The sequence below is a fragment of the Bacillus rossius genome, chromosome 7, assembly GCF_032445375.1.
Source record: "Bacillus rossius redtenbacheri isolate Brsri chromosome 7, Brsri_v3, whole genome shotgun sequence".
NCBI lineage: Eukaryota > Metazoa > Arthropoda > Insecta > Phasmatodea > Bacillidae > Bacillus > Bacillus rossius.
Window position 1 is genome coordinate 51,460,396 of NC_086335.1, and position 25,003 is coordinate 51,485,398.

A 25,003-nucleotide genomic window follows, 5' to 3' on the forward strand; every position below is an offset into this window, starting at 1 on the left:
GTCAATGATACAGAAATGTCATTACATGAGTATAATATTTGAATGAGAAAATTATTTGAATTTATTTATTTTTTTAATGTACAAACCTACATTTGTGAGAAAGATTTATAGTTAAAAGTGCAATATATTTTTATCTGAAAGGATTTAATTTTTTTTTAGAAGTATCGTTCCTGCAGCCTTACATTTAAACATAAATGGTTCAAATGTCACAATTTATTTATTTATTTTACAATCCTGAACGTAAAATTAATCAGGCAAAAAATATCACATTAACGTGAAAAAAGAAAATGAATAAAAAAATCAGGCAATAAACTGGTCAATAAAAATTGTCAAATTCGTGAATCAGAATTGGAAAAAAAAATCTTGGAATGTGTTCATTGCTACGTATAATTATGCAATTTCCACAGTAAGGTTTTATATTAAAAAAAACTTACCCAAGGATATAGATAAATTTGCAAACTCATCGTTTGAAATTCCAATTCCAGGTTGGTTTAAAAATTTTTGTTAAAAATGTGAGCTGTGAGCTGAGCTATTGGTAGAGACCGGAAAAATTCGCGGATTCATTTCGTGATAGGCTGAAATTCGAACATGTGTCCAATTCTGCTGGTTCTGCTATTGGCTCGCAGTTCAACTGGAGCTCTCTGGGCCAATGAGAGACTATCGACCAAAAAAGGGGGTCGAATCACAAGCTACCCAGTGGATACGCCTCACAATTTAGTAACCGATGAACACGCGTGTTTGCTTTGAGAAGTGCAGAGGATAATGGAGGCTATCCCAGAGGTCATTGAATCCGCGAATTTTGCCGGTCCCTAGCTATCGGCTGGTCACTGACGCACGCGCTCTTGTCTGCCCGCCGGGCACTGCAGCAGGTGGCACCGGCGGCCAACCACCGCTTCTCGCTGTTCCGCACGTACTGGCTGGTGTGGGCGGTGCTGTTCCAAGCGGCGGTCCACGTCGACTCCCCCAGGGGCTTCACGGCAAGGTGACAGACCCCAGCGCTCTGTCTGCCCGCCCGGGGGGGTCGTCCTTTCACAGACGAGAGTACCACACCCGAAGTTCCCCGAAGTTCATGCTCGCTTTTTGACGTGACAACGTCTAATAAATCGATGAACGCCGGCTGCACGCACGAAAAAAATGTCCCGTAACGCAAATTGTCCCGTTACGTAGTGTCCCGTTACGCTCATTGCACGCTTGCGCCGCATCTATCTCTCTTCCACACGATTGGAACAAACCATCGATTTGACTTTTTCGAGGCACATTAAACTTGAAACACTCCCATTCGTTTCCTACTTTTTCCTATCATCGTCCTATCCTTAACAGAATAACACAGATTGGAAGAAGTTAAATAGCAAACATGTATAAAAGTTATAGTTAAAATAATCTCTTCGTTAAAGTAAAAAAATATTTGAATTAATGAGTGCAAATAAAAGTAAATTTATCAATTAAATTGCAGATTTCATTTCACTCCTTCTTTGTATCCATACAAAATAGTGATAATTCAATAAAAAATGATTTAATTTTATTCATAAAAGTATGCAATCATTTCATCAAAGTTTTTTTATGACGTCACGTTAAACTATCGTCCGTAAACCGACTTTACAGACAGCCAATTTTTTTTCCGTTCTATTTCATTGTATAAACCGGTGTGGCATTAAATTTTGCGGTCGATTTGGATAGGTTAGCTACATTATAAATACATTAAACCATTGTGGATGGTTGGTTATATTAGGTAAGTATAGCTACATTAAAAAATACTGTACAATCATTTTATGGTTGCTTAGCAAATAACTTTTTTAATATGTAGCTATCCAGCGCTAGGAAACCGTTTACATGATTTCAAAGTATCTTTAATGTAGCTATCCTAACCAAATCAACCGTCCACAATATTTTAAAGTATTTATAATGTAGCTAACATATTCTTTTACAATGAACAAAAAAAACGAAGATGCACGATCGGGCATTTGGCTCTCTCGTCTGTGAAAAGAAGGCTTCCCCGACGGGCGAGTCCTCCCCCCCCCCCCCCCCCCAACCAAGCACACACACACACACACACACACACACGTGCGAACTTCTGACCTCTGAGACGAGCAAGCTGCAACAAGCACGTGCAACGCCGAAAGTAAAGGAATGCCGGCCGTGGAAATTCCTGCTTTCAACTCCATTTCTGATGTTTTCCGCCTTCCCCCGCTAGAATTCGCTGCGGGAGCAGCTAGTTTGACAATCGAATTATGTATTCCATTTGCAGACAGAAATTCAAACTATATAATGTAATGTCTCCAATAAAAACTACAAAAAATAATACTAAACCCCTGCTTTTGACGTGATTTTCGACAAGAAACTGTTCATTAAACAGTTAATACTATAAGTTTCCTTTCGGCTTGTGAATTTTTGTTCGCACCATCCGCCACTGTGGTTACACATTTCCGTTTAATGCACTTTCCGTTTCATTCACGAAATCACTCCTACCAAATGCCGTATAACGAGAGCTAAGATGTTACACATCAATTACCTACGAGTTCCTGGCAGATCTAGATAACAAACCATTTCACATTTTAATTTTTTTTATTTGTTATCAAGATGAGCATAAGTGTAAAAAGACGTTCTCTGTGGACTTTTTTATTTTATTTTGTAAATTATTCTTGAAAAATTCATATTCATTGAAATATACGCAGAAAGTGGTAAAATTAGAAACATCCGTGGATTATTATGTAAACAGAATTATTCTTAAATTTAAGTTCAATATTTTAACAGTGTTTAGTTAATATAATATGATTTTTATTGTTGATTCATGTTTATAAACTGAACTCAGCACCCGTAAACTTACGAAGATAATCGTAAATTCACGATGGATCCCTGGATAATCTGTAACCAGCCATCTTTGTCAATTTTAGATTAGATATTTTTTAACATTGAGAATGTATGGTCAGGCCAGTCGTCCAAAGCTAGTATGAAGAATGATTTAGGTGTCTCTGGAGGATACAAAAATTTAAATTAACAGGCTTAATTATGTATATCCGTTACGTTATGCATTTACGTTCCATACGGTCTAACTTGCTGACTTATTGCTTGTCTGAACATTCACTAAATGTAAAAAAAAGAATATAGTGTATTCCTTTTAAATAATTGGCTGACGCAATTTCATTTTTAACGTTGTGATGTAGTATTGATGAGAAAAAACCTAATGGACTGTAAAACTGGAACTTGGGTTTAAAGTCAATTTTACTGACTAGGCCTACTATGTGATATGGTTAAATTTCTTTCAGAAAAAAAAATTTTATCTGGCTATTACTGGCCATTAAAAATCATCATATTTTTTATGTTTTAAAAGGGACTATATATTTCCATAAAAAAAATTTTTAGAAAGAATTTTTAGCCATACCACGCGGCAGCCACCAGAAATTCCTTCAAATTGAAATATTTTCAGATATTTATTCCATTTGGTTTTCCTTAACTAAAATGCACAATTTTTTTTTAAAATCCAACATTTTACAGGTAAATATGAAAAAAAAGTATGCACGTATATATTTTTTAATTTTGTTTAAATTTGGGCTCTCAAAAATTCTACGAGTTTAACCGTGTTAAACGTCAATATAAAATAATGACCTGGAACAGAACATACGATCTTAATGACGAGGGATGATGAGAAGAGAATGAACTGGCGCTTCCCACTTACGAGAAATCTTTGGGGCCAGGAACCTAACCAGAGTCACTTTGAATGGAGGCAAGTGTACCGTTTTCTCAACCACCGTTTGACTGTCCCCGTATTTGCAAAAAAAAATTATTTTACTGTCCGTCAAACGCTCTTATTTAATTTATACCAATTTATTTTCTCAGAACTTGCATAAGAACGACATCTGATCGTAACAATGGTATTGGGTTTTGGGATACCCAGGGTCACTGGGACTCACTAGGAGACATTATTTCAGATGATTGATGATTGTGAGATGAAGCGTCATTGCCTTCCGCAGCAAGAAATCAATTACTGGACAAAACATTACCCTTTTATGAAGGAAATGAATCCACAACACGTGTGAAAATTCTCCAAGCTGGCCGGAAATCGAAAACGGACAATAAGCCACTCGGACAAGAGTAAGAACAATTCTAATGGAAGATTATCTTATTTTATAACTAAAGCCTTATCGACAATAACAATTTTTTTCATTTTAAACAAACTTTAAAGCACTTCACATTGATGATTTCTCGCGAAATTCGCGTCTATAATTACAACGTTAAGAAAATGTTTGGAAGGTTGCGCGTTTGGCCGTGGGTATCATAGGGTATCTCCTGTTATACGCGCTAATGCACTCAGTTGCTGCGACAGTCAACACAGGGGTCTGCGGGTCCCATTTTGAAAGTCTGCTGATTTCTAGGAATTTATGTCCCTTCCCTTCACTTGAAGTTTTGAGCGATCCAGTATTATACATGAGTCAAATTTAGACGGGAAAATGTCAGCTGCATGAACGTCGTGATAAAAAAATGCTGAAAACTTAGATGCATTTAGTAATGTGTAAGTGGTTCCCAAACTTCTTTGAAACTGCAGCTGAATGGTTTATTAAAATTAAAGGAGAATGTACTTAAAATGGAACATTGTTTGGATAATGGCTGATTTTAAAATAGTTCTACAAGACCGAAAATATGTTCACTGCGTAAAAGGATGTTATTTAAATAATTTATAGATAACTCGTCAAACAATTTTTTTGCAAAATAAAAGTGTTATCTGAAGCTTAAAGATGTGCAGCTAACAAACTATTCAGCTCCCAACTCAAAGTCGTGTACCAGTCTCGGGAAAAAAATTATATCGCAGGTCGCGCGCATGTTCTCAAATCTTGATGATCCCTGCAGCGGCAGTTTTTTCAGTTGGATATTCAGAATCATCCTGTGTACAACGTACTGACGATGGAGATAGCATTTGGGGCGCCCGAAACTTTAGCTCACGGCAGCCTTCTTCCCATGACCAGCCAGCGGGAGAGAAAGGATGACCTCTGGCTTAAATAATTCAAGAACTTGCGTTTCCCGTCGCACCTCGCAGCCGCGGTGCTTTCGGAGAGACGTGCGTCGCGGGTCCCTCGTCTCCTCCTCCCCCATTCGACCCGTGTCACGGTCTCCTTGTCGGCCGCATTCGACCGCTCGGCCGGGCTGGGCCACACACACACACACACACACACACACACACACGGGCACAGCTGTCGTGGGCTCCGGAAATACCCCCGCTAGCTACCACGAAGGTCCCGCCCTATTCTTCTCCATTCTTCCTCGCCGAGAACACACTCCGACCTTATTCTTAGTCGTTACATCCGTCCAGTCAACGCCGCATGGACGCCACTTGATTGCGAGACGACTCATAAATGGGAACAGGCATTCGGAACGCCTAATAGACTACAATAAGGTACGATGCAGAGTTGGTTGTGTGGCCCACAAATACGTTTCTGTGTTTCAAGTCACATTATTATAAATTAAACAAAAACAATTTGAACCCAACGTAACGAAAGCTCTCATTCACCGTAAGCCGGGAGAGAAAAAAAAAACCTGCGAGAAATAGATACGTAAGGGTGAATCAACAACAAATCACGGGCAGTAACTTAAATTTTGGTACCGAGGACAAGCGGGTAAAGGAAATATCTCAATGATGTTACGTGTTGTAATGTTGCAGAAAACGTTACAACAACACGATGCACGTACACTCCTAGATATCGCAAGTATGTACGTTTAGAGAATATCCAACGAAGAATGAACTTCAAATAACAAAGAGGTTTTCGTACGACCATATAACCGTATTTTGGTAGAAGCTACACTGAACTCAGACGTCTAAGGTCTTTATTCCATTGTTTACAGGGTAAACAGGCGCGTGGGAAAAAGAAAGAGTTTCTTCCGCTTTAGGCTGAACAAGTTTTTTTTTGTGTATAACATCTTAGCTCTCAGTATACGGCATTAACGGAGTAATTTCATAACTAGAACAGAAATCACATGTAATGGAAAAGTGTAACCACGGTGGTACCATCTGTGACGAATCGCGTGAACCAACCACTACCAGTACGAGTGCTACACCAATGTAGAAAACACCTTCGTGTTTTTTGGTTTATTGTTGCGTAGAGGGACCCAAACTTCCAACTTGCTCGTGCACTTTGCGTGTTCTGTGACGCAGGTTCATGACCAACGTGTGGGCCATGTTCGCCGTCGTGTTCCTGGCCATCTACACGGCCAACCTGGCCGCCTTCATGATCACCCGCGAGGAGTTCCACGAGTTCTCCGGCATCGACGACCACCGGGTGAGTGCACGGTGACCCCGCCGACTGGCCTAGTCAGACCCCTGTTCCCTGTTCCCTGTTCCCTGTTCCCCACGAGCCCGTGCGCTCAAGACCAGTTTACGACTGAACATACAATCACTGGTAACAAGAATTAGTCGTGCCAAGGTACGGCTACGTGTGTACTCCCTGTTCCTTGTTCCCTGTTCCCCACGAGCCCGTGCGCTCAAGACCAGTTTACGACTGAACATACAATCACTGGTAACAAGAATTAGTCGTGCCAAGGTACGGCTACGTGTGTACTCCCTGTTCCTTGTTCCCTGTTCCCCACGAGCCCGTGCGCTCAAGACCAGTTTACGACTGAACATACAATCACTGGTAACAAGAATTAGTCGTGCCAAGGTACGGCTACGTGTGTACTCCCTGTTCCTTGTTCCCTGTTCCCCACGAGCCCGTGCGCTCAAGACCAGTTTACGACTGAACATACAATCACTGGTAACAAGAATTAGTCGTGCCAAGGTACGGCTACGTGTGTACTCCCTGTTCCTTGTTCCCTGTTCCCCACGAGCCCGTGCGCTCAAGACCAGTTTACGACTGAACATACAATCACTGGTAACAAGAATTAGTCGTGCCAAGGTACGGCTACGTGTGTACTCCCTGTTCCTTGTTCCCTGTTCCCCACGAGCCCGTGCGCTCAAGACCAGTTTACGACTGAACATACAATCACTGGTAACAAGAATTAGTCGTGCCAAGGTACGGCTACGTGTGTACTCCCTGTTCCTTGTTCCCTGTTCCCCACGAGCCCGTGCGCTCAAGACCAGTTTACGACTGAACATACAATCACTGGTAACAAGAATTAGTCGTGCCAAGGTACGGCTACGTGTGTACTCCCTGTTCCTTGTTCCCTGTTCCCCACGAGCCCGTGCGCTCAAGACCAGTTTACGACTGAACATACAATCACTGGTAACAAGAATTAGTCGTGCCAAGGTACGGCTACGTGTGTACTCCCTGTTCCTTGTTCCCTGTTCCCCACGAGCCCGTGCGCTCAAGACCAGTTTACGACTGAACATACAATCACTGGTAACAAGAATTAGTCGTGCCAAGGTACGGCTACGTGTGTACTCCCTGTTCCTTGTTCCCTGTTCCCCACGAGCCCGTGCGCTCAAGACCAGTTTACGACTGAACATACAATCACTGGTAACAAGAATTAGTCGTGCCAAGGTACGGCTACGTGTGTACTCCCTGTTCCTTGTTCCCTGTTCCCCACGAGCCCGTGCGCTCAAGACCAGTTTACGACTGAACATACAATCACTGGTAACAAGAATTAGTCGTGCCAAGGTACGGCTACGTGTGTACTCCCTGTTCCTTGTTCCCTGTTCCCCACGAGCCCGTGCGCTCAAGACCAGTTTACGACTGAACATACAATCACTGGTAACAAGAATTAGTCGTGCCAAGGTACGGCTACGTGTGTACTCCCTGTTCCTTGTTCCCTGTTCCCCACGAGCCAAAGATGACACCCTCGTGCGCCAAAGACCAGTTAACGCACCAGTTAACTCGAGCACTGGTAATGAGAATTAGTCCTGATCCTTAAGATACCGCTACGTGTACACGAGCGAAATGGTCTACGTCTGTCCGAATTCCAATACGAAGCATGAGTGCATAAGCTATTAAAAATCACACAGGTACATATTTGGGATGTATATTTGCTGTCTAGCTTGCTCGCGCCGAGAAGAAGATTGCCCCACACAAATCGATTGGAACATTAGAATATTTTGTCACAACTGCGACGAATGGTGACGCGTTTCTTATGTCCGTAGTTGTCGAAGCCGTCCGGCCAAAAGCCGAGTTACAAGTATTTTCTTCCTTATAGGTACACTCAATGGGGAAAGGTTTGGAGTACTTCATTGACACCTTTATTCAGTCCCCGAACGTACACGAAGTTCGCCCGCTCTCTCGTGCGACTTCGCGGTCAAAAAAGAAAAAAAAAAACCTGCAAGAATTAATACATTTTTACAATAATTTAAGAGTTCTCTAAAATTCACTTGCAAACATGAATAAACTCTAATTTAAGTTACAATAAGCTTAAAGTATGATAACCCACTAACACCAAGAAATAAAATAAACTTTTATGCGAGACATACATTTACCTAAAATAACAGATATTTACAAGCTTTTACTTTAAAAACAGCAAAAAAACAACTTGAATGAACGTAGAGTTATTTTGTCTCTGACTCTGCTTCAATGAATATAATATTTCTGCAATCCCGAAAATGTTCGCTGTATATAATACTCTGCTGTTAATGAATTCTGGACTAAAACCTGAATCATGTGACTCATTTTCCAGCAGTATCGTTATAAATGGTTTGTTTATGGTTATAAAATTTCGTGTTGCTTTGGTTTTTACGAGATTTAGTACTGGAAGCGTTTGGTATTTTGTGGCTGGTGCAATAAAATACATTTCAGTCTTCAAATTTCTACTTAACATTAATTATTTTTAACCACAAAAAAAAAGTCGATTTGTCGCAGTACAGCGTTCGTAAACAAATTCCAATTTTTATGCTTAAACAAGCTGATAGTTATAGTCCTGCTAAAGAATAACAAGCTATAGTTGGCCCTTGGCACAAAAGACAAAAATCTGCGCACGTAATGTCATCAATCTGTGGCTCGCCGTCCATCGTTCTGCGCGACAACGAAACAGATTCGGCGCATGTGGACTAACAGGTGGCACTTATGTATTTACATATTTACAAGTCATACGGGTATAAAAATTGATTGCAGAGGTTCCACCATAAATTAAAGACAATTAAAAATCTGATTAAAAATTTTAATCGAAAGTTCTGGTTAAAAATTGTTTATTTACGGCATGGATATTTTTTATACTATTGTTTAATGGCTTTTGACACGTAGTTAGCAAAATTTATAAAAAGCAAAACGAAGTCGATAATACAAAGGTATAATGTTATCGAAGTAGCTATTTGTTTACGTATTAATTATTTTAATTATTAAAATTATGTAACAAAAAAACCTCATTCTTGCAAAAAGTATTTCTTTAACTAAAAGAATATTTTTTTGATATGCAAAAATCAGTACAATAAAAATTAAAGAAAAATTACTTTACCTATACGATAAATATAATTTTATATTAAACATTACTTTTTTATTTAACATATAATTAAAAATATGAATGAATAATTAGTTATTGAAGAGGATTGGGAATTTTAAGAGGGATTAGAATTAATATATGAAATTGAATAGAAGTCAAGAAACATGTTATTGTAATGTCGAATGAACTGGTGTAGGGGAGGGTGAGCGCGTCTCTCGTGCCCGCAGCTGTCGAAGCCGTTCAGCCACAAGCCGATGTACAAGTTCGGGACCATCCCGTGGAGCCACACCGACTCCACCATCAACAAGTACTTCAAGGACATGCACTCGTACATGAGGGCCTTCAACCGCACCACGGTCACCGAGGGCATCGAGGCGGTGCTCAGCGGGTGAGTTTCCCCCGTCAGGAACTGGGTGGCACTTCGACACCGCTTCAAAATTCGTAAACTACGGAAGCTACAGAAATGAAGTAAATGTACCTTTAGTAGAGCAAGGAAAGTGCTCCTCCTTCTGTCGTATTCCCGAAAAAAAAAATGACCCTACCCCCCGCCCCATCCTTTTTTTTTGTTTTGAACCGAATATAACCTTAATACGAGGATTCTCAGTAAGCTAACATATGAGAAGGGTGAGTTTCTCCGTGACACGAATTCCAGTCAGGAACTGGGTGTCACTTCGACTGAGGATTCGACGCCGCTTCAAAACTCGTAAACTATGGAAGCTCCAGAGTTAAAGTAAATATACCTTTTAGTAGAGGCAAGGAAAGTGTTCCTCCTTCTGTCGTATTCCGGAAAAAAAAAAAATGACCCAACCCCCCGCCCCATCCAATTTTCTGTTTTGAACTGAATATAATTAACCTTAATACGAGGATTCTCAGTAAGCTAACATATGAGAAGTTCCCGCTCAGAGCAACGCAAGTCAAACATTTTGAAGCTTAGTTAGCGACTTATTTAACCTCTGAAATGTTCAAATTTTATTTTTTATAGAACAAATCAAATCTTAAAATTGTTTTCGTATACTTGACTATGTAACGGAGTCCTTCTAATAAGCACACACACAAACACAAATATATATTTATTTATTTAAATGTGCGGTTCCTGAGTTGACGTACTTATGGATTATACCTCGTCTTCAGAGGTATAGTTCTCGACCAAGTGGTATAGTCTACGAACCTTTCGCTCTGAATTGCCGTACGCATATTCAGGGTTGAGAAATTAACGTAACCGTAGTGAAGGTAAATTTAGAAGTAATGCATCAGGCCTGGAGTGAGGGAGCGGTCTAAATTCTAAATAGTTGAAACCACTCCAAATAAGTAGCACCAGACAGAGAAATTTCTCTTTAAACATCGTTAATTTTATCAGTAGATTCTTGGAATTTGTGTACACAGAATGAGTCTGAATTCGACCACAAATTATGGCTCCAGATTCATCACGAAAAAATTAGTTTAAAAAATATTACTTATAATAGTCTAAAGTACTTCCCAAGGCGGGTAAACCTTTTTGAAGTTGAATCATACCCGCATATTTATTTCAAAAATTGAGGGTCTAGATAATATCGAATTGAATAATTACTACAATTAGTATTAGCTGAGGGTAATATAGTTATTTTCCAAACATTATTTAAAGTGTTGTTACCTCCAATTATTTCATAGAAATCATTATAGATCAGCGACAAGCTTTTCACTGGTTGTATAATTTTGTTCTATTTAAAGTTATCCAAGCGCTTAGTATACAGTCAGTTGGTGGTAAACCATTCTCTCATTCTTTTAAGCTTTATTAAAATACTATATGCCATTCAAACAGCTATTCATTCAAAGAAATAAAATCAAAAGGATTTTGCATAAATATTTTTGCCTTGAGGCTTTAATGTGTGTATTATAAAAGTATCTTATACCATTTTAAATTTTAAAAAAACTGTACACCATATTGTTCAGGAAATATGTACATAATTCGCAGCCATAGCTATTTATAAATTTTCTGCAGTTTCCTTACACATTTGTTTCAATTTAAACATTTACTTGACAAGTTTTTTGTTGGAAAAACATATATTTAAGCTTAGTACTGCTACTGAAAAAATGTTTATAGTTAAAAAATATATTATATGTAAATAAAAAATAATAAAATATTATATACAATTTATATATATGCTATTTATATAGAACCATATTAAAATTAAAAAGTTTATTTGGGTATAAAATATTTATAAATATATAATATTAAAATTTATTTATATTTTTTAAATAAATACCTAAAGAACGGACTTAATTTCTTACTTAAATAATTTCACATTCATAGCGGGGGGGTCAAGTTTGTATATAAAGTACCAACATAATAGTGACTTTTCGAACATTAGGGATATATTTCTCATATTAGGGACTACATTTTTTGGGGGAGGGGGGGGTAGGAGGTTGGGTTGAAATGTAATTTAGGAGTATCAAACTCTACTCGCGAGCAATCAAATTTAATTCGAGCGCGGGAAAGAATCTCATGCATTAGTTCAATTTCAGTCGGCAAGTTGATAGCTGGCAGAGAGTCAGAGGTGACGGTTTGAACATGTGGCCGAGGACGTTTACTATACGCCATTAAGCTCAACAGCCCCTGAAATTATCGTCATTATTATTTCGCCGAATGGACCTCGAAAGCTGTGTTCCGCACGCTCCACTCAGGTCGATGTCGACAGCAGCTGACCCCCAGCGGCGCGACGGAGCAATCACATCAGCGTGCTCAAAGTGATTCCCAACCGGGTTTTAAAGGTGGGTTTACGATTGAAAATTAAGAATTAAGACTTAAGACTTAGTCGTGTACTTACAATATGACTCTATGTAAACTAGTGGAATGGTTTATGATTGTCGTGTGTGAAATTTGACGGGTCGTGTGCGTACCATATGATGACTTAAGACTTATCAGAAATGGTTATATTTTATATTTTTCGTTAAGACTTAAGGGAAGCGACCAATCACAACAAACCAGAACCTTTCAACCGGAAGTTCTTATTATTGGAGCGAGCGAGGCAGTATTTTGGGTTAGAATTAGTATATTTTTCATTTGTAATCATCATTCATTTCGAAAAATAGATATCCCATTTGTCAATAACCTATTTCATACCTGCTTCTCCGTTTCGTACAACGGCCAACCACGTGTTTTGTGATGTGATTGGTTAGAATTAACGACTTCTATGTCAATCATAAACTGGAAAATGTAGTTTTGACTTAATCGTGTGCTCGATGTTAAGTTATAATTCTTAAGGAAATCAATCGTAAACCCAGCTTAAGACCCGCGCCACGTGATGCATTAAACACCGAGCCCCTCGCCCGGGACCGGAAGCCCACTTGGAGCCAACTCCGCGCCCGGAAACTCGATAATTAATACCGCGCAGTGGCTCTTGGCTCGCGGTCCTGCCCCTCACTCCAGTTCCGCGAACGCTATTGGTTCGCCTCTTCGTCGAGTGGCGCCAATCACGCCGAGTGGAACACAACAGAGAGGACAAGCTCGAGCACCGTAACGCCCGACGTAATCTTTTAGAAACTTCCGTGGTTTCAACAGACACTTAGGCTGTGGGTTCATCACAAAGAAATACCTACACAGTCCCATGCTAAATCATCAATGCGACTTAACTTCTCAATTATGTTTTACACCTGCAAACAATTCCATCGTTGTAAATAATAAAGAAAGTGGTTTTCATGGATTGCTAGGCGTCTGTAAAATGTTGAAATTAAAAATCTACACATTAAAAGCAAAACTTTCCGTTATCGTTAAATGATTACTTTGAAGTGATTCAGGATATATCGACGTTGAAGTGAACTGTGTAAAAAAATTAAGGTTTACGAAATAATTTTACCACGGTGGAAAATAATGCGGTGGTTGTGTAAACATAGTTTAATTAAACGTTATCCAAACGCTCATCATACCATTTAAAATAATTTCTCTACCGTTTTCAATAAAATAATGGTTGATCTCCAACTTCTGAAGTGTAAACCAGCCCTGGAAAACACTGTAGACAGTAAATCGTAAACTGTTTCACATTTTTCTTTTTTAGTTATGAACCTTCATCCAAAGATTTTCTGTTGAATTCCGACTAATTTACAGTAAAATATATAGTGGGTTGGTACCAATGTGTGTTGATCCGCTGGCGATATAGATTTTATTTTTGCATTTATTTATACAAAATAATTGTTCGAAAGGTGGTTTAAAGTATCTTCTACGACTTACTTTGGTTTCTTATCTCGATATAGAGATCTTAAGTCCGGTACAATCTATATAGTCTGAAAGGACATGGTTTATGAAAACTGGATCATTGTTTTGTTTGATGACTTGATTTGTATATTTTGAATATAATGATTGTACATTGTAACAAATTGGTATGTGACTTTTTCAAAATAGTGTTAAAGATACTTGTATCGTCTAAAGACATAAATATAATAAAAAGTTGATTTCTCATAAACTAAGATTATCAATTTGGTGCTAAAGCTCTGACTAAATTTATATTATTAACGTTATTTTTTGTTATTTGCTTTGTACCAACACTTCGTCAACAACGTGGTCATTATAATTGAAAACACGCAGAGAACTTGGGAAAAGAATCGGCTATGTAGCCGTCCCAGAATTTGCATGAGTTCTGGCGGTGATTCCAGCTACCAATAAATGTTTCGTAAGACCACAAAAAAGAAAAATTATATTTTTACAACACATGGTTATAGTTATTTTTGCATCCATGAGATCACGAGATAATACTGAATATTTCTTACGAAAATTGGTGATTAAGTTTATATCTTATATTATATTATATTCAAGCATAATTTTTGAAACAATTAAAGAGTAATCGAATATTAAATAATAAGAGTATATTTGGTTTTATTATGCATATTAATGGCTGCAGTAAAATCTGAAAGCTATTTATGGTACGGTTTAACAATTGGAGGTACTGGGATAACACAAATAATAAATGCCCAGGTAAGAATCCTAACCCAGCATTACCGCGAACACTGTTTTGTAGTGCTACAGTTGTTTTCATGTAAATGTGCAAATTAAAACACATATTTAATTTTACAGTGAACATTTCTGTTCCATTTACAAAACCAAATTACAGTGAAAAAGGGTAAACCAGGATTGGAACACATTTCCTTTGAAATTAATAAATTTTGAGCCACCGCGTTCGTGTTGACTGGACATATAAGTTTAATATTTGATACAGACAACAGAAATTATGAATGTCCTTGAATTAAAGTAATGATAAGGAATGAAAATACCAACTACTGTACACAAACGTGTACTTGAAGAAACTAATATTTTCTTTTTAAATTACTCGTGAACGCTATCTCAGGAATTAACAATAGGGCACCAGAGGTAATCAATAGGTAACAACAAAATAACACTATCAATAATTATTTTTATTGCATTAACCATAGTATGAGAAACCTCGAGTCATGGAATTAACAAACAAACAAATATTAAATACAGTCTATGGGATGTCGTAGATAACCTGACTCTTGAATAAAATAAAATAAAATAAATTAAGTTCCTGAAATTGTTCACAAAGTAAAAGGTTTTGGGGTTTGCTCCGGCTTGCTCGAGCATGAAACTCGTAACTTCTGGACCTCTGAACTTGTGTGTGTAAATTGTGCAATTTTAAGTATTTTTGCCGATAATTGCCGAAAGTCAATATTCAATTCATATGATGATTATCCAAAGTTTATACTAATACAGTTAAAAGACGTTGACGGTAAAAATTACGTCAGCGTTCCAATATAACGATGATGCAGACCATACCTTAACTCTGGACGATTAAGGTCATTCAGAAATTACGCCGTCAATCACGTAAACTGAAAGCAATTCTTCTGCATTCAATTACAAGGCGTCGCTTACTATTGCCCTGTATTTTGACGTAATTTTCACACCAATAACGCCGAAATTAGCCTCGCCACGTACAAATATTCCCCGAGGGAATACACTTCAACACGCACTAAATGGCGTCATTTTCCACTCTTTTTCTTCTCTCTTGCCGAAATTAAATTGTTACTTGTAAAGGGCCAATCACGGCCACGACACGTTAGCGTCCTTTTTAACTAAGCCAATCAAATGTCATTATTACTCAAGCATAGGCTCGTCGAAGCTGTTCCAAACGCCGCGCGATTATTTATATCAGCAGTTGCCATGACGACGCAGCACGAGCTGCGAGCGCCGCCATGCGAGAAACAAAACAAAACACTGCCGAAAGTCCGGGAAGCGGTATTAACCTCGAACGTAAAACAATAACAAACAGTTTCAGTTAGTCTGATAATACCGTAGTATTACACTACACAAGTTAATTTTTTTTTAAAGTTCGTGTTTAAGTATTAGAGGTGCACGAAATAAATTGTTGGGCATTTTTTTTAATTTCAAGTGAGGACTTATCTACTCAACCCAGGCACTTACTGCAGAGCCTCTCTTACTGTTTACAAATTTAAAGTAAAAACTTGCTTGCTTAGAGGGAGCCTGAGTGACCTTTGTTTCACACTAATATTTTTAATGAGAAAGTTTGTGAGTGTGTGTATGTTTGTTACTCGACGCTAGAGCCGTTGAACGTATTTGGATGAGATTCAGCATATTGCAAAGCTCATAATCTGGATTAACACATAGACCACATATTACTACGAAAAATCCCTGATGGAGTGAAAAATGGTAGATTCATTTAAAAACAGATAATCGTAGGTCATAGACGTACAAACAGTGAGTGTGTGTCATTTATCTATGTCCGCCACACGATCATATCGTAAGGTCTGGCAACTTGCTATCCTTCTCCTTGGTACGAGATGATTTGCTACATATCCACTAGAGCATTGTTCTGTGCTCTGTGCTTCATATCTACAGGACCATCGTTCTTTGGTCTTTGCAACATATATACGAGACCATAGCTCTGTTGTCTATGCGGCATTTCTAAGAGACAAATGTTCTGTGGTTTGTGCGGCACAGCTACGAGAAATATGTTCTTTGGTATGTGCAGCTTATCTTCGAGACAAATGTTCTGTGGCTTGTGCGGCATATCTACGAGATCATTTCTCTGTAGTTGTGCAGTAAAGCTGGGAGACCATTGCTCTGAGGTCAGTGTGGTATAGAGGTATTTGAGAAGCCCTCAATAGAAATGAATTTTATGTTTATTATTTTACTTCTTACCTCTATGACTTTGTCTTAGTCCTGTTATGAATTATATTTACCAGTATTGTATCTCTATGGTCAGGTCAATTTGGTTTTACTCTTTAAGTATTTTCATGTTTTATCTAAGTAATAATTTTATGAAATGTCTTTGCAAACATTTGTTAAACGGCGACGAATAGGAAATGAGCTTACACCTTTTAATATTGTTTTTGGGTCATTACTGAGGAAAGAGTATATGTGATTGGACGCTCGACTGCGCATATATTTTATTTAAAGAATTTAGTATTTCCAGTGTGATTTCGGAGAGTGTTCAATAGAGAAAGCTTTGACTGTTTGAAACAAATTGGAACTTGAGTTTCTGTTCTACTATCATGGGAGAAGGATTAGAGAGAAAGAGCTCCGTGATTTAGTCATAAATGAATGTAAGAATATCACGTAAAACATTGGTACGACGACTGAATAGCTAGAATCTACGTGAAATTGATGATTTTATAATAAATACCGGAACTACACAATGAAGAAGAGGTAGTTACCGATGTTCGAAGCTCTACTAAAGAATCGACGACGACTATAAGTTTCGACTAACAGCATAAATAGAACTGGATCAACGACGAATTAAGAAGAAAAGAAGAAAAGGACTATCAATCTTCGAGATGGAAGGAGTTCGACAGCGGTAGACGGCATCGTAGACGGTGTACCGGAGGACATCATCCTTCTAGACGACTCCAGGTGACCGACGCCAGTCCTGCTGGAGTACCAGCAGCACGAGAGGAGTTGCATCAAGACGGAGACCCAACCAGCGACATCGGAGGAGAGTGAGATCTAACCAGCAACATCGGAGGAGAGACAGGGGTTCGGAGAGGTTTTCCACAGCCTCTTGGTATTGTAACGACGCGACGAGGTTTGTTTGCCCCATCCCCGAATTAACAAGAACAGCGAGAAGTTACCTGTCCTATTTTAATGGCAAGATATCTTAAACTATGATGTTTACGATCAAGACATAATTTGAAACTCGCAAAAACAACTTAATACTACTTAACTACGTAAAGACTTGTAGCTTGTACATACTGGACCTGGTTAACTGACATTGATCAGTAATATGTACGATATCAAAGTTAAAATCTGTTAAAGTCATTAATTGTCTTGAATGTTTAAAGAATAGCCCCAGGTCCAGAAGTCTTGAGACAGTTTGATCTACCGAAAGAGACTGAGCTAGTAAAAACAAAGAAAAGACTAATTTGCCAGTTAAAATGTGTTTCAATAATATTTAAAATATTGACTGATAACCAAACTATTATTCAGTGATACAATTACGTAAAACGTAATTAGTTCTGAAAGACATTTAAGTATAACGGATATTGAAATTTTGTTTAATGAAAAACCTATTTAAACATGAATAATTGTCTCAAAGGTATTTGTATGTTGCTTGCTAATCATTGACTCTGTCACTTTTCATGTTACAGTTGGATATGTTGCAAAAGAGTATTGTCACCCATACAACCATGATTTTGACCCTAGTAAAAAGTTAAATTTTCATTATATTTTATTTTTCCGATTGATAACCATACTTACATATCATGTGTATGTTAAACCAGATAGACAGAAATATTTAGCTTGGATTGTCTTGAAAGAATAATTAGTTTTTATTACACTGAGATCAGCAGTCATAGAGAAGTTAATGATTTTAAACACACTACTTATATTTGTTGATTTTAAGGTCAGAATACTTACACCAAAGAGAAGGAGACATACTGCTAAGGAATTATACGACATTTTATTGTTTGGTATTCACACTGAGTCAAACTACACCAGTACATACAACTTGAGAATAATTTATTTTCACTATCAACATAACAAGACATATTTTAGTTAATATTCTGTAGAGGTTAGTAGTTGTGCTACATACACAATCACAGCACTAGTACTTTATAGAGTTTTCACGGCGCCCAACTAGACCACATTTTACATTATAGATATTGGCATTTTAGGAAATATACTCCATAGAGTAATTCTGAAAATACTTATAGAATTTTTGATCACCCAACGGTGGCACACCCTTTTGAAATTTTGGTCGCTCATCCTTGGAGCTGTCTGAAAAATAACAGAAGAAAAGGGAAAATTCTGAAAACACTTCAGAATTTTTGGCGCACAACGTGTAAGCCAACGTTAGGGACTATTTTATGATCTTTTTTTGAACAACTCAAGACACTTTGAAAAATACAGACAGTAATTTTATTTTGTCAAGATGACAGACACAGGTAGGAAGTCATATTTTTTGAGAGGTAGCAATGACACTTCTGACTCTAGTCCTGAACGAGAACCTAGAGAAGTAGTACCAGAACAGCACATCGAGACTACTGGTATGGAGTCACAGCAGGAAATGGAGTTGGGTCATTCGCCGCCGACACCAACTGTTACCCTAGATGCACTGTTCCAGTTCATGAATAAGGAGAAACAAGAACGGGAGCGTAAAGAACAGGAGGAGAAACTAGAACGGGAACGGGAGAAACAAGAACGGGAGCGTAAAGAACAGGAGGAGAAACTAGAACGGGAACGGGAGAAACAAGAACGGGAGCGTATAGAACAGGAGGAGAAGTTAGAAAGGGAACAAAAGGAGCGAGAAAACGCCGAAAGACTAGACAATTTAGTGCAAGTCTTAAATAACACTTTAGGCAGGATTGCAGATGAAACAGCAGAAATCAGGCATGACTTAACTGAAACACAGCACGAGATGCAACAGAAGTTTTCCAGTGTACACACTCGTATTGAAGGTGTAGAAATATTCAGTAAACGCACTGACGATAAAGTAGTACACTTAAGCGAGCGTCTAACAGGAAGGTTAGATATGGTAGAGGCGAAAATAGGGGAAATAGAAAGAGAATCCAGACACATCGCAACATTCTCGCCCCAACTAACGACTCACCACACTAGCGAATGTAATACCGACAAGGAAGACACGCCGGTAAACAAATCGATAATGATAGAAGCCGAGCGAAATCCCGCGAATATTAGTACTGCAATTATGTCAGCAGATCCGGTACTTACACTACACCACCCTTCTAAGAAATGGTTGGATGACGTTCCAACATATTCAGGGAAAAGTAATGAAAACCCTCGAAGATTCTTAAATCAGTTTGGAGAATATTGCCACACATTTAAGTTAACAGACGCAGAAAAATTGAAATGCGTTAGCCACTGCTTGAAAAACACGGCATATTATTGGTGGGAGTTGGCTAAAGATTCGGTACACGCATACGAATCGTTTCAGAAAGCTTTCATATCCCAATTTTGGAATACTCGTATCCAAAGCAATTTGCGAATACAGTTGCATTCTGAAAAATTCGAAAATCGTAAATTTCAAAATTTAGAGGCGCATATCAGCGATATGTACGAGAGAACTCGTTATCTTGATTGCCGTATGGAAGACGAAGAGTTTATTGCCATGATAATTTCGCAATTACCACTCAATTATCAATTACAACTTAGTGGACGGCAATACAGTAATATTGTAGATTTCAAGGAACAACTGTTAACGTATGAACGACTCGTTAAGCTCGATAAAACGGTAACGCACAAAGAAACTAACGAGCGCAAGAACACGAACCAACAGACACCGTTATACAATAACTGGCGTAACCGAAATGAAGGGCAGAACAGCGGACACAAACAACCTCAAATTCACACACTGAACGTTGAAAACTGCGGAAGTAATTGGTATCACAATGGATATCGAGGTCAGCGATATGGTAACGGATTTTATAAACCACAGTACTATCGTCGTAGAAACGAGAAGCGACAAGACAGACGCGAAAATGAATCACAGTGGGAGAATAAACGTCAGGAGGGGACAGTTAATTTCAGAGAGAATTCAGGCGAAAATCGAACAACGAAAGAACGATCGGCAAATTACAATAATCATTCCGGAGGTCAGTACAGCATAAATGCACAAACGTTTGTACCGTCTGAAAAAGGGAACAGCTTTAGCACCACCATTCACGACGCGCGACAAGGAGAAAGAAATTCATATTCTATAGCGCCAATTCACGAGCAAAGCAACACGGAATGGCCGCGCATGCAATCTAGCAGAAGCTCAGATACAAACCAAGGAGGTAATAACACATTTTTGATTTCACCGAATGCAAATAATGGATTTGCTAATTTGTCACAAGAGCAAATTAGAGGATTTAAGGACAGTGCGGTAAACTAATTAGGGATGGCGAAAACCCGCTCCGCACGTCAGTCCCTAATTGTAAGTTAGACGGGGCTAGTATAAAATTGGATCCCGACGCAAATGACAAGAATAATTGTCGAAGCATACACACCATTATGTTCAAAGAAAACGAGCGTGAATTTTTACTCAGCGAGCCCACAGAAACCGAAGTTCAAGCGAAACAAGCACTATGTCCGGAGATATCGTTAACTTTAAACGGAGTTAAAGTGCCTGTACTATTAGACAGCGGCGCAGAGATATCCTGCATCAGCGAAGACTGCGTAGCCATGATAGAGAGCACCGGAATATCATTACCGAGAATGCCAGTACCGAGTTTAAAGATTCTAGGGGTTACATCAAGGGCTAGTCCCATCATTAATCGTCAGACCTTATTGGAAGTAGAAGGTTTAGGTAGCACCAAGTACATTAATGTATTAATCGTAAAAGGATTGGCTAAACCAGTAATTTTCGGTGTAGACTTTCTAACTAGCCATAAAATAATTTTGAATTTTGCAGGTTGGATGGTAACTGCTATGGATGACACAGAAAATACGAAAACTACTGAAAATTGGGAAGTTTCGGAAAAATGCATTGCAATCATTTATAAGGAAACTGAAGAGTTGGTCGCAGCCAAGTTGACATCCACGGCGGATCTTCGGAGAAAATACCAGAAAGATTCCAGCAAGATGAGTTTTAATTGTGGAGATTTAGTACTCAAGAGAACGAATCCAGTAAGCCAATTTTGGAAGTACGTTACTAAGAAGCTATTTCTACTCTTCGATGGACCATATATGATCACGAAGATTATTAGAAGTAACTGTTACGAACTGTCTGACATTAAAACGAAACAAGTAATAGGACACTATAATATAACGCAGTTGAGGAAATATTACACTCCTGTAGAATAGTATACACTGTTACACATATGTCCGTTTGAAGACATATATCGGTGACAATACTCTATGTTTGCAAGTAAGTATGTAAATAAGGTCAATAATATGAAATGTAAATTTTCTGCAAATAATTAGAATATAGATGAGATGTTTGTATGATGAGAAATGGTCCTAAGACCTATATCAGAGTATAGTTCGTTAGTCACATTTCTGAAGGGGACTATTCTATAGAGGTATTTGAGAAGCCCTCAATAGAAATGAATTTTATGTTTATTATTTTACTTCTTACCTCTATGACTTTGTCTTAGTCCTGTTATGAATTATATTTACCAGTATTGTATCTCTATGGTCAGGTCAATTTGGTTTTACTCTTTAAGTATTTTCATGTTTTATCTAAGTAATAATTTTATGAAATGTCTTTGCAAACATTTGTTAAACGGCGACGAATAGGAAATGAGCTTACACCTTTTAATATTGTTTTTGGGTCATTACTGAGGAAAGAGTATATGTGATTGGACGCTCGACTGCGCATATATTTTATTTAAAGAATTTAGTATTTCCAGTGTGATTTCGGAGAGTGTTCAATAGAGAAAGCTTTGACTGTTTGAAACAAATTGGAACTTGAGTTTCTGTTCTACTATCATGGGAGAAGGATTAGAGAGAAAGAGCTCCGTGATTTAGTCATAAATGAATGTAAGAATATCACGTAAAACATTGGTACGACGACTGAATAGCTAGAATCTACGTGAAATTGATGATTTTATAATAAATACCGGAACTACACAATGAAGAAGAGGTAGTTACCGATGTTCGAAGCTCTACTAAAGAATCTACGACGACTATAAGTTTCGACTAACAGCATAAATAGAACTGGATCAACGACGAATTAAGAAGAAAAGAAGAAAAGGACTATCAATCTTCGAGATGGAAGGAGTTCGACAGCGGTAGACGGCATCGTAGACGGTGTACCGGAGGACATCATCCTTCTAGACGACTCCAGGTGACCGACGCCAGTCCTGCTGGAGTACCAGCAGCACGAGAGGAGTTGCATCAAGACGGAGACCCAACCAGCGACATCGGAGGAGAGTGAGATCTAACCAGCAACATCGGAGGAGAGACAGGGGTTCGGAGAGGTTTTCCACAGCCTCTTGGTATTGTAACGACGCGACGAGGTTTGTTTGCCCCATCCCCGAATTAACAAGAACAGCGAGAAGTTACCTGTCCTATTTTAATGGCAAGATATCTTAAACTATGATGTTTACGATCAAGACATAATTTGAAACTCGCAAAAACAACTTAATACTACTTAACTACGTAAAGACTTGTAGCTTGTACATACTGGACCTGGTTAACTGACATTGATCAGTAATATGTACGATATCAAAGTTAAAATCTGTTAAAGTCATTAATTGTCTTGAATGTTTAAAGAATAGCCCCAGGTCCAGAAGTCTTGAGACAGTTTGATCTACCGAAAGAGACTGAGCTAGTAAAAACAAAGAAAAGACTAATTTGCCAGTTAAAATGTGTTTCAATAATATTTAAAATATTGACTGATAACCAAACTATTATTCAGTGATACAATTACGTAAAACGTAATTAGTTCTGAAAGACATTTAAGTATAACGGATATTGAAATTTTGTTTAATGAAAAACCTATTTAAACATGAATAATTGTCTCAAAGGTATTTGTATGTTGCTTGCTAATCATTGACTCTGTCACTTTTCATGTTACAGTTGGATATGTTGCAAAAGAGTATTGTCACCCATACAACCATGATTTTGACCCTAGTAAAAAGTTAAATTTTCATTATATTTTATTTTTCCGATTGATAACCATACTTACATATCATGTGTATGTTAAACCAGATAGACAGAAATATTTAGCTTGGATTGTCTTGAAAGAATAATTAGTTTTTATTACACTGAGATCAGCAGTCATAGAGAAGTTAATGATTTTAAACACACTACTTATATTTGTTGATTTTAAGGTCAGAATACTTACACCAAAGAGAAGGAGACATACTGCTAAGGAATTATACGACATTTTATTGTTTGGTATTCACACTGAGTCAAACTACACCAGTACATACAACTTGAGAATAATTTATTTTCACTATCAACATAACAAGACATATTTTAGTTAATATTCTGTAGAGGTTAGTAGTTGTGCTACATACACAATCACAGCACTAGTACTTTATAGAGTTTTCACGGCGCCCAACTAGACCACATTTTACATTATAGATATTGGCATTTTAGGAAATATACTCCATAGAGTAATTCTGAAAATACTTATAGAATTTTTGATCACCCAACGGTGGCACACCCTTTTGAAATTTTGGTCGCTCATCCTTGGAGCTGTCTGAAAAATAACAGAAGAAAAGGGAAAATTCTGAAAACACTTCAGTGGCAAAGCTGGGAGACCACTGATCTGAGGTCTGTGCGGCATGTCTATGAGACCATCGCTCTGTTGTCTGTGCGGTATTTCATAGAGACAAATGTTCTGTGGTTTTCGCGGCATATCTACGAGATCATTTCTCTGTCTTTGTAGTAAAGCTACTAGACCATTGCTCTGAGGTCAGTGTGGCAAAGCTGGGAGACCACTGCTCTGAGGTCTGTGCGGCATGTCTATGAGACCATCGCTCTGTTGTCTGTGCGACATTGCTAGGAGACAAATGTTCTGTGGTTTTCGCGGCATATCTACGAGATCATTTCTCTGTATTCTGTGCAGTAAACTACGAGATCATTGCTCTAAGGTCAGTGTGGCAAAGCTAGGAGACCACTGCTCTGAGGTCTGTGCGGCATGTCTACGAGACCATAGCTCTATTTTCTGTGTGGCATTTAATAGAGACAAATGTTCTGAGGCCTGAGCGGCATGTCTACGAAACCATTTCTCTGTAGACTGTGCGGTAAAGCTGGGAGACCATTGCTCTGAGGTCTGTGCGGTAAAGCTGGGAGACCACCGCTCTGAGGTCTGTGCGGCAGGGAGCTGGACGCCTTCATCTACGACGGCACGGTGCTGGACTACCTGGTGGCGCAGGACGAGGACTGCCGCCTGCTGACGGTGGGCTCGTGGTACGCCATGACGGGCTACGGCTTCGCCTTCACGCGCAACTCCAAGCACGTGGCGGGCTTCAACAAGAGGATGCTGGAGCTGCGCGAGAACGGTCAGTTCCTGCTACCTTTGAATATATATACTGTATAGAAGTCGCCAGCCCAGGTTAAAATTTCTAATACGGTATTAGGTAGTTGGTTAATTCACCGCCGCAATCGCCACCACCTCTAGGGCATCGACTTGTGGTGGTCCCTAGCGGACAAGTGTCGAACTCTTCAAACACCACTTCCCCACCCTCCCTCAAACACGCGTTGTCCTCCACCCACCCTCTACTCCACCTCTCATCCCTACAGTTTTGTGACGCACAAACTCCC

The 25,003-nt window shown here is 38.6% G+C and overlaps 1 protein-coding gene across 1 annotated transcript in view; it reads left to right on the forward strand.

Annotated features, from left to right (window-relative positions):
• The window catches only part of LOC134534003 (glutamate receptor ionotropic, NMDA 2B), a 159,723-nt gene that overhangs the window by 112,919 nt on the left and 21,801 nt on the right, over positions 1-25,003 (forward strand). The window contains exons 11-14 of the mRNA XM_063371892.1: positions 867-982; positions 6,143-6,266; positions 9,573-9,733; positions 24,560-24,741. Coding sequence (XP_063227962.1) covers positions 867-982; positions 6,143-6,266; positions 9,573-9,733; positions 24,560-24,741 — 583 coding nt within the window. The remainder of the gene's footprint in view (positions 1-866; positions 983-6,142; positions 6,267-9,572; positions 9,734-24,559; positions 24,742-25,003) is intronic.